We start from the raw sequence: 11,704 nt of genomic DNA on the forward strand, positions 1-11,704 counted from the left end.
AAAAATATATTTTTTAAATGTATTTTTGGAAAAAGAAAATACAAACAATACTTTTTTTAAAATATTGATCCAGTATTTTTAAAAATATTTTACTTTATCATATGTATTTATAAAAAAAACCTTTCTATAATTAATCTTTAAAAGTATGGGCTTTCACATTATCAATCATTACGAAGGCAAGCCCAAATGTAAACAAGAATCGCAGTAAGTCTTTTACCTTTGTCAATTTATAAATTAGAACCTTTGTTGGAGATGGAGTTGGTTCATACTCAACGCTCGTACATGTAGCCGCAAATTGCCTCATGAAAATTGATAGTCTTAACAAGTAAAAGTTAGTACAATTTAAATACAAAAAACACATAAATTAATAATATTTTATTTATAAAAATTAATAAATTAATATAAATATATTATAGTCTTAATAACGTAGTAATAACACGGCATAAGGGTGAAACAACTTCACCAATATGTTATATCACTAAATTAAACAATAAGCGGCATACTCCAATCAAGTTGACCGAGATGACGTGCATGGCTAGTATCTTGGTCACTTACCCATTAGCTCATCTAAGATAATCATGACAAGAGTATGCCGAGGTAGCTCGGATATTCCACTTAGAACAATCTCGGATATTAAACTCTGTAAGTCACTAGACTTTCCGCAAATTACAGAAAGATCACTAAAAAATTTGTTACAAAATGGTCATTGAACTATACATTTTATTATAAAGAGGTTCAGCAAAACGTTGCGTTTTACGCAAAAACGCAACATTTTTACTTAAATGGCAAGCCAAAATTACAAAAATGAACATAGTCAGTGACCTTTTTGTAATAAAAAGTATTATCCGATGATTTTTTTGTAATTCACAAAAAAATTAGTGTTCTTTTTGTAACAACATAAATATTTTTGTAATAAAAGATATAATTCAATTACCATATTGTAACAAAAAACATTTTAGTAACCTTTTTGTAATTTGAGAAAAGTCTGGTGATTTACAGAGTTTAATATCCGAACAATCTCGGATAGTATGTGTGCCTAATAACCACCGGGTCCACAGAAAAATCTATGACACTCGAGAATGTCTCCCACGTTGCATGCACCTGACACACAGCTTAAAAAACGACAGGACAGCTCAGGTAACATAAAGTGGAGGAGACTAAAGAAAAAGATATTAGATGGTTACACATGTTGATCTATATAAACCATCTTGTGTAACTCTAAAATATTTTTTTGACCAACAATTACTTTTTGTTCTTTTTTCTTTTCCCGCCGAAACTAATTTAAGCGTTGGAGTAAACAGTCGGTAAATTCGTTCGATATTCTTTCTGACCTCTGTTTTTTTCTATTTTCAGGTCTTGATAGTTCAGATTAATTTTATGGCGATTCCGTGATCTATCAAGTATTTTCTTTCAATCTTTCATCCGGTGAAACCGATGAATGCTAATTCCTTTACCACTTTTTACAAATACGACATTTTAGTGTAAAAATTCATGTGATAATGCATGTTAATCTAAAAAAAATAACACATGAAAGCATGATCCATCCAAAAAAGCCACATATGGTTAAATATTTAATTATAAACTTAATTTTTATTTGTAAACAACATAATTTTATGATGAATTAAATAATAAATAAATTTAAAAGTTTATAAATTTGATTATCAATTATTTTAATGATAATCAATTTACTAATAAAACAAGATGTAACAGTCATTTTAAACCGAGTAGGAAAAAATCATTTGAAACTGAAAAATTAATTAAATAGGTAGCAGATAATTAATTTTACTTTTAAAATATTTTAAAGTCACAATTAGATGAGTCATATGAAATAGATGTATCCTTTTACTTAAATGGATCAAATGTGCACTCTTATATTGTTTCTGTATCATTGGATGGGGGCATTTTTATGGTTCATAGAATATAATTTTCTTTGTTGAAGATGGTAATCGATTTTTTAGAGTTTTAATTGTTAGTTTGTTAGTTACGGAGGCGTAATTCGAATCTACAGCTTTTTAATTGATTCGTTTTACCATTTAAGTTATATTTATTAATTAAATGTGCATAGTTGTGTGTTGACAAATTATGAAAACTAACACTCGGCATTATTGGCAATATATATTTGAACAAATTTATTGTGATTGTAGCATAAATTCATGAGTAGATGAATTTTCTTCAATATTTTTTCAGAAAAGTTTCAAGAGGCACTGACAAAACGTGGAGATTCCTGGGAGTGGATGCTTCATGCAACCGCACATTTGGCTGTAAAGCCCTTTTTTTGAAATGACAGAAATACCCCCTCCATTGAGATTCGTCACTCCATTTTTTCTTTAAAATGTACTAATGCAACGAATATGTAACAGATTCATCATAGTTATGTTGTTGAATTATTTTTTGGATTTATTTATCAGATTCAGCGCCTCACATCTTTTTAGGCTTCGAATTATTACATTTCCACCCAGAAAATGAACATTTTGCATTTGATCAACCTTATGTTCTACATATTTTGTTTGTAAAAAAAATTTATAAATTTTAGAAAAAAGATGGAAAAAAGTGACGCTCATATATATCCCCATGTCCTAACGTCTTGAAAAAGTATTAAAAATAATTTTTTGGTTAATTTTTCCGTTTAACATCGTACACATTTTTATTTAATGCCGTTCATTTTTTGTATATTTTTTCATAATATTAGAGTCATATTTGAAATTTGAAATACATGTGCTGCCTAAAAAAACACAAGACATACATGACTCTTATTTTTGCACCTTTTTCCTAAATTTAAAATATATAAAATGGAGTATAAGTTTATAAAAAAAAATAAGAACATATAAAAATTATTCATCAATATAAATAGTATAAAATTTTAACTAATTAATTTAAGAGGTAAATTTTTAATATTTCACATTTTATTATTATCAAAATGAATAATTTTATTAAAATATTAAAAGTTATTAATCTAAATGATGGAGAAATTCTTAGGTAGACTCAGTCCAACACGTCAACTGTAGACTAAGCCTATCACATAATGACACGTCATTAAAATGATGGCAATCTTGTAAATTCGTTTATTATTTACACATTTGAATAGTAATATTATAAAATTGCCATCATTTTAATGACGTGCCTATTATATGATAGACTTAGTCCACAGATGACGTGGTGGACTGGGTCTACCTAAAAATCTCTCATAAATGATGTTATGTTTTTTTGTTCAGCAGGGGCATTTACGTCAAGATTTGACTTGGTGGCAACCCACAAATGCCATCTCAAAGACACGTGAAAAGATTCTGCAGTAGTATTGATAGCCATGGTGGTATTTTTGAGATTCATTGCCCCTATATATAATAAACACTTTTCATTTTTCCACCTCAGGCCAGACAGATCTTCCTCTTTTTGAAAACACAGATTCTATTCAAATGCTTCTGCATTTAGCAATGCACTCATAAAATCTGCCTCCATTCTTGGATTCAATCTGTACTACATTTGCAATTTTGTTCTCCGTTCCTCAAATTTACGGTAATTTTGATAACATTCATCACCGTAAACTAGCTATATTGAATTGCATTGCTGTTTCCGTACAATGTATCTGCAATTTCAACCTGCATTTTCTTCAAGCTGCTTAATTAATTGTTGTGTGAGCGTCTCTCTCTGTTTATATAGAGAAATAAAATGAGTATAATACTTATTCGCAACTGCATTGGTGGATAATTTAGTTTAATCACATCTCTAATGGCGGAAATTACAATTGCACAAGAAAGTGCGATAAAAAACGGTTGTGTGTTAAATTATTCTGTTTCTTTGATAATGTCGATCGTTATCATCGTATAGGATAAGCAGTAAACTATCTAATTGATCCGCTAATATTTATGAATTGGTTTGTTTTCAGTATTTAAATTAAAGAAAATGAACACGAAATAAGCTGTGGATCATAGGTTTACCAGATGGGGAGGTAACGGTTCAAGTTTTTTTGCGCTGTGTCAGGTAGCTGAAGACGGACGATCTCAAGCAAGTGAAGATGCTCACATTGAAAGAATGAAAGGAGGAACGTTCCCTTTGAGATCAACATAAAACTCCAGATCACAGGTACATTACTATATACAATATATTTAGAGTGAAAATTAAACGATATAATCATTCATTTTTGTTTTCGTCAACAGTTTCCGTTCAATTTTAGTGTCAGTCAACTGAGTAAAGGGATCTATGTTTGAATTAATTTTCAAATATGATAGACCAAATAGTTGACAGAAACAAAATTAAGGAACCACATCGTTTTTTGAATTTTTTTTAATTTAGTCATTTGATTCTTTGACTAACATCAAAAATTGACGTAAAGATTAAATCGTTAACAAAAACCAAAGTGAGAGACTATTTCATTTGATTTTCAAAGAGAAGAGACAGTATGAATTACGACATATGTGGAAAGTTTTATAGAGTTTGCTCATATTTTTATAGCTTAATCACTCAATAACCCCCACCTTTATCCCTTTTGCAAATATACCCTGACGTAGAAATTTTTCCAATTTTATCATAATTTGTCTTTTTATGTTTCAATTGTATCCAAAATATTAAATTGACCTCTTTTCACTTATAAAAAAGTTTAAAATAATTTTTTATTTTTTATATTATTAATAATATTAGGGTTTAATTGAAATATATACTAAAAATGGAGGATTATTTTAAACATTTTTTCAAGTGAAAAGATGTCAATTTAATGCTTTATGGTACAATTGAAACATAAAAAGGCAAATTAGGGTAAAATTGGAGAAATCTCTCCATTGGGATATATTTGCAAAAGGAGGTAAAGGTGGGTTTTTTTTTAGCGATTAGACCTATTTTTATTTAATCTTATCATTGTTGTTCCCAAATTATTTTGATCACTAATTTAATTTATTTTGTAAATACAATGTAAATTTAGCATTGGCAATGTTAAATTATATTTTAATTGATTGCATTTGAGAATGAAACACTACATTTGATAAATGCAATGTAATTTTGGTATCTGACGAATAAACGGTTAGAACTTAAAAAATTTGGTACGAAAAAGTTAAATTCAAGTACAGGAACCATCGACTATAAATTGTCGTTGGCACATCTAGCCGCATGTATCCCTTCATGCTCGAGATTTGTTTTAACATGGTCTCGAACATAACTATATGTCCTGTCTTAAGTTCCCCCATCATAACCGTTTTTATTTTTATAATTGTTTTTATCAGACAAAACAATTACCAGTAGTATTAATTTGAAAGCCATCATAACCAAATGACTCTTAATGCCCCTTTCTCTCGCATTAATTGTCACATTAAATTGGTAATTTAACTCGAACAAGAAATTTTAGCATCTTAATTATTCTCGTTGTTTCCAAGGAGCATAGTTTAATCTCCACAAGTTTCCTATAAATTTGGGCAATGGCATCTTGATCCAATTTCAAGAAATCTGCCACATTATGCAGACTAACTAGCATAACTGCAGGAACAATCTGTTGCGCCATGGCGTGCACTTCTATGACCATTCCTTCATCTCCTGTGACCAAGAATGCAAAAGATGTTTTCAGGGAACACAATGGTCTCCGCCGTTCAGACTCTTGCAAAGATCTGCGCAGCAAAGGCGCACTCCGAAGATCCTTCTCGGAAAACAATCTTTATTGTATACGCGCCGCATCCGTGCAGCCTAAACTAAAAAGCAGCCGTTCGTTTGGGATTTTCCCTTTCCAGATCATCCCTAGGTCGCTTGAATTGGTCCCTAACTCTCTTCGAACATTTCTGTTTGACCCGGAAACAACTAAAGGCATGGATGTAATGGGGAAAAATGGCGATCCTGTTGAAACTCCAGAAGAAAGCAATGACGAAGAGGAGGTAAACAGAGCAAATTGGGTTGAAAGGCTATTGGAGATTAGGAGTCACTGGAGGAATCGGCAGAAAAAAGAGGATACCAACGGAGATGACCTTTATGACGTTGAAGAAATCGGTGATTGTGACTGCGATAGTGAAACGGATGGATGTGTGGTGGATTATAACTCAGAAAAGGAAGAAGAAATGAAATATGATGGTGATACATTTTCAAATTTTTTGGCTCAAGTGCCATGGTCTGACACCAAGCTATTCTCTAAGCTGGCTTTCTTGAGCAACATGGCTTATGTTATACCTGAGATCAAAATTAAGGTACGCCTCCTTTCGCCATTGTTAGATGTTGAAATTGTGCAGATCTGTTTAAATTACATGACTTAATCTTTCAATTTTCAGGCCAAAGAATTGAGAAGATATTATGGATTGCAATTTGTAACATCCTCACTAGAAAAGAAAGCAGAGGCAGCTGCCATTAAAGAAAAATTAGAACAGGACTTGACAACTTTACCTGATAATTTTGTTGCCAATTCCAATTCACAAGAAACCAAGGACCCTGAGAAGAAGTTCACAGTCAGGTCATCTGTGTATGGCATTGCTGCCTCGGCAGCATCTTACGTCCAATCACAGTCAAAAGACTATTCATCTTGCGGCTCTAAGTCGCAGGAGAAGCGCGGCTGTTCAGCTTCATACAAAAATGGAGTTCAAACAAATGAGGAAGGAGAAAGCTCACCACGTATATACAAATCAGAGGTGGCCGCGGTGGTTGCAGCATCGACAATGACTGCTGTAGTTGCAGCAGGGGAGAAGGAAAAACAGGAGGCAGCAATAGCCCTTCAATCACTTCATTCGTCACCTTGCGAATGGTTTATTTGTGATGACATAAGCACATATACCAGATGCTTTGTGATTCAGGTAATATTTTCCTTCTTTAGCCATCCGGAATCTGAAACTCTGGCATTATTATGTTCAACATTTGAAAGAAAGAGAAAGTTGAGAGGTGCTTAACATACATATATTTTCCAAATGTAGGGATCTGACTCTCTGGCGTCCTGGCAAGCAAACCTCTTTTTTGAACCTGCTAAATTTGAGGTGAGCATCAGCTACAGATTGGTACCTTGAACTATGACCTTCTTCAGTATAGTCCTTTAACAATCTTAGAGCCGTTAGAATAACGAATATCATTATTATCTGCTGTATTTATTACAGGGGACAGACGTGCTTGTTCACAGAGGAATTTATGAAGCAGCCAAGGGCGTTTACGAGCAATTCATGCCAGAAATAATAGAGCACTTGAATAAACATGGAGATCGTGCGAAGCTTCAATTTACAGGCCATTCACTTGGAGGCAGTCTCTCTCTTTTAGTAAACTTGATGCTACTGACCAGGAAAGTCGTCAAGCCACATACTCTTCGACCAGTGGTCACATTCGGCTCGCCATTTGTGTTTTGTGGAGGCAAAAGAATACTCAGAGATCTAGGGTTGGATGATAACCATGTCGTCTGCGTAATGATGCATAGAGATATCGTCCCAAGAGCTTTCTCGTGCAACTATCCGAACCATGTTGCTCAACTCCTCAAACGTTTAAATGGCTCCTTCAGATCACACCCCTGTCTATTAAAGAACGTAAGTAATTTTATTCACCTGAGTTATTTGCATAGACAGCAACAAAACCAAATAGTACTTACTTTCTTTTTGTGTTCAATTCAGAAAATGTTGTACTCGCCGCTCGGAAAATTATTCATCCTCCAACCCGACGAAGAATCATCTCCGCCGCACCCTTTCCTCCCTCCTGGCGGTGCTCTTTACGAATTAGACAAGACAAAACGAGGGTACTCTGCGGGCGTTCTAAATGCATTCCTCAACTGTCCGCACCCACTGGAAACGCTAAGCGACCCAACAGCCTACGGCGCAGAAGGAACAATCTTGCGAGACCATGACTCGAGCAACTACCTCAAGGCAGTAAATAAAGTTCTCAGACAAAGCACAAAACCTACAGTTCCCAAAGTAAGAAATGAAAGCAATCTAATGTGGCCACTGCTTGCTTCACCATCACCACATTCATGGAATAATGAAAATAATTTAGAGAATAGTAGCATGTTAGGGTCTAAAGAAATAATGACCGTGTAAAATCTTGAAACCATTGTATGAAAAATATGACTGTGTAGCTGTAAATGTCATAAACAATTTAAGCCTGAAAACTGTATCCATTTCTATTTTTTCAAATACTAACGAAAGCCGAAACCCCAACCATTCAAACTGAAAACTGATCGATCGGATTCTACTTGTGATTGAATTGTTGTTTTCTTGCAATGTAAACTTGAAAACTAGAGTTTGCTGTTTGAATTTTGCGAATTTTTCTAGCAACAAATAAGTTTGGGAATTTGGATCCTCCTCGCTTTCAACACGTTCTTCCATCTTTCGGTACCGGATGTGTCTCATCTGCTTCATGTCGACCAGTCCCATTGATTGCTACTATTTCTTTAACGTTTCTTTGGCGTTTATATTAGATGAATTTATAACCCCAAGACGCAGGTGAGTTGGTAGGAGCTTCCCGACTTAAATGAGATCACGGATTCGAACCGTATTCATGTATGTGGTCGTTTAAAATTTGATAAGTGCTTTACCTTCTATGGACCTATGCGATTCGAATGAGGGTTAGTCTGAATATAAAAGACTTAAAAGTGTTGTTTTATAATAAGAACCCGTTAAGCAAACCTCATATTCAAATAAAAAAATAGAAGAATTTATAAAGATCACATGACTAAAAAAAGACTAAACTTTATTCAAAAAAAAGGCTAAACTTTTAAAGAAAATTTCACAACAATTTTATTCGCATCGTCCTGAAATGCAGATTTTCGTTTTAATAATGTCCATTACACAATTTTTCTGATGTGGCGCCTACGTGGCAACATAAGCAAAATCACGTAATTGGACATAATTGAAACGAAACCCTGCGTTTCATGATAAATTAATAAAATTGACAAATTTAAATTTTTATTAAATTTTCATAAAAAATTTGGGTTTTTAGTCATTTGACCATTTATAAAAGACTTTAAAAGAAAAGACAACCCACCTTTTCAACTTTTCTATTTAGAGTTTATTATTGGTATTTAATTTAAATTTTAACAATTTTTTTTTAAATTGTAGTGAAATAAAATTTAAATATGTATTTTACATTTAGAATTTTAAATAATAAAAAACAAAATAATAAGATGAAAAAGTATAAAAATATATATTTCAATTTTTTTACAATTGAAATTAAAATTTTAAAAAATAAACTAAATTTAACTATTTTAAAATGCTATACATAAAAAGGCTATTTACGACGATTTTAAAAAAACTAAAATAATATTCCCTCTTTTTTTTTTATCTTATATGGATTTTTTTATTATCTGAAATATATTATATAGATTAAAAATCATAATAAAAAACATTTCCATCTTTTATTTAGAAAAAAATACATAAAATATCTCACTTTTAAAAGCATTTGCATTTGGTGTTCTTTTTTTTGTTTTATTCTTTCCTTCTTTATAACAAGACAAATGTACCGACCTTAAAATGAGGCATTATACAAAGAGATAGACATAACCGAATCAGGCATAACATCTGAACATACAAACTAGAATAAAACATACTCAGATAACCGAGCAAGACCTGGTAAACCAAACCCACAAACATACTCGGACTAACCGAGCATAATGACAAAGCACAATACAAACCGATAAAGGACATGCTCAGTCTGCCGAGCAGAACCTCCCCTGATTACAAAGCTACAAACTGACAGAAGGTACACTGACAAACACATGTTATCCCTGCACAGACAAAGAGAACAAACAGATTAATGCCGGGGATACACAAACATGTCACCATCAAAACATAAGAAGACTAAGAGATAGTATAAAAGGCTTAAGAAAAGTAGGTAAGAAGGTTAATATTCTTTTTCTCTCAGCTCTAAACTCTTTTTCACTTCTTATTTCTTCCCCGCTTAAACAGTTATTGACTTAACCGTTAGAGAGACTTGTCGGAATCACCTTCTGGCGCCCTTCTAACGGTCACGTCGTGGTTTTCAGTACCATCCTGAAGATATTCCGGATTCAAAAAGCCTCCGTGATCCACAAGTTATCATTTGGCGCCGTCTGTGGAAAAAGTAGTAAGAAAGTTTCTCCCTTTTTATATCACCGGTGATCAATAAAAAGTAATTAGAATGAAAGACGATGATCCCATTATACGAGAAACAAGCACCCAAGGTAATACGACAAGAGATGGGCTAGGATTCTCACTTAACACTCTTTGACTATTTTTGTATATCTAAAACTCTAATTAAGAGAATTTAAAATCAACTTAACCTTTAGTTAATCGTAGGTCACCCCTAAAGACTATAAATAGAACCCCTAATCAGCTTAACCGGAGGTGGCACAAAAACTCTAGAAAATATTAAGAAAATTTGATCCCCTCCCCTAATGAAACCCTAGCACAACACACACAAATCACTCAATTATAGTCCTAAAAACACCTAAGTAACGTTTTGATTCTCTAAGAACACAGCCCTGCACAGACTCGAAGCTGAATTCTGCATCCACTTCGCCAGCAAACGAGTCAAGGACTCAAAACGGTAATTCTGAGGACCCTCTATTCGTCTCTTTGATTTTATATGTCATTGGATTGCATGTTTAGCTTGTTTTGTTGTTTTGCCATCAAAATTGCCATATTAGCTAAATTCGATGTTTTCAATAAATTGCTATGAATTTGATGTAGTGACTGTTAATTAGCTGTTTTTATGTTCAAACCCAGAAAATCATCGATTAGATGCCTCAGAATGCATGTTTCTAAGTGTTTTTTGTGTTTTTTTGCCATGAAAATTGCCTTAAAATAGATGTTGTAAATCCATGTTTTTGATGCCCAACTCACGTTTAAATGCTTTATAAATGCTGTATTTGGATGTCTTGTTTGATTTTATGCATTTTTGACTACTTTTGCATGAAAAACGGAGCTGGAACGAGTGAGAACGGACCAAAAAACAAAACCTCAGACCTACTACCCGCATCGCTACCACCGCCTATGCAACCGGCGGCGCCGCCAGAACAAGGTGGCGGTGTTGCCACTCTAACCTACCAGAGCCGGCAGCCACACCGGCGCCGTGTTCATCGCACCCAGATCCCCATAATTGCTTCTCAAATCTTCCAGACTTTGATCCAGACTTCCAGATGCGTTTTCGGGCTTGTTCGGGATCAGAATCAGGCTCGGTTTGAACTTAGATGTAGATAATTCAATGTAGTTTTATATTCTATAATGTAATGGATCAAACCCAATGAAAAACGGATCTCTAAATCCACTGATGTACCATGAAGTATAAATCGGGCCCACGAGCTGTTGGGTTTTATAGGTTCATAACGCAGCGGAATTTCAAAAATTTATCTTAAAACCCAAACCAAGATCCATATAATTCGAGTTAAACAGAACAATTACTTACTTGTATGTCGAATTCAACAGCAAGGAAGGAGGTGGTTCACTTTGGTGATACCTGGTCTCGGATCAGAAACGCCTCCAAAAGAATGCGTCCTCTACGAGTATCCACACGAACAGACCTTAGCCAAAACTAGTGCTTGTGTGCTAGCACTATTGCTTCACAAGCAATTTCGAATTTTAGTGATTTAGTGAATAATGAATTTCGTGATTCTCAAACCAACTGCTTAATGAGTATTTATAGTGATAAATAACACTAGGGTTTGAGACAAATTCGAATTTCAATCTCATTGCAATTCTACAAGTTTATGTTTATCAAAAACTCCTTTTTGATAATTATCCATATATATTAATTACTATATTTATTATCTTTCAAAAATAATAAATTAAGGAAAACACTT

The 11,704-nt window shown here is 33.4% G+C and overlaps 1 protein-coding gene across 1 annotated transcript; it reads left to right on the forward strand.

The window, feature by feature from the left end:
- The first annotated feature begins 3,376 nt into the window (after positions 1-3,376).
- LOC126654140 (phospholipase A1 PLIP1, chloroplastic) lies at positions 3,377-8,183 on the forward strand. Its single transcript, XM_050348208.1, has 7 exons — positions 3,377-3,513; positions 3,979-4,080; positions 5,467-6,155; positions 6,237-6,752; positions 6,870-6,929; positions 7,047-7,463; positions 7,548-8,183. The coding sequence occupies exons 3-7, from the start codon at positions 5,484-5,486 to the stop codon at positions 7,965-7,967; spliced, it is 2,085 nt and encodes a 694-aa protein (XP_050204165.1). The 5' UTR covers positions 3,377-3,513; positions 3,979-4,080; positions 5,467-5,483; the 3' UTR covers positions 7,968-8,183.
- Positions 8,184-11,704: the final 3,521 nt, after the last annotated feature.

This window comes from Mercurialis annua, linkage group LG6 (assembly GCF_937616625.2).
Source record: "Mercurialis annua linkage group LG6, ddMerAnnu1.2, whole genome shotgun sequence".
NCBI classification, from domain to species: domain Eukaryota; kingdom Viridiplantae; phylum Streptophyta; class Magnoliopsida; order Malpighiales; family Euphorbiaceae; genus Mercurialis; species Mercurialis annua.

Coding starts and splice junctions, on each gene's coding strand:
- LOC126654140 (XM_050348208.1), top strand. CDS start 5,484: ATGGCGTGCACTTCTATGACCATTCCTTCATCTCCTGTGACCAAGAAT. Junction 6,753..6,869: donor CCAGATGCTTTGTGATTCAG/GTAATATTTTCC, acceptor TTCCAAATGTAG/GGATCTGACTCTCTGGCGTC. Junction 6,930..7,046: donor TTGAACCTGCTAAATTTGAG/GTGAGCATCAGC, acceptor TATTTATTACAG/GGGACAGACGTGCTTGTTCA.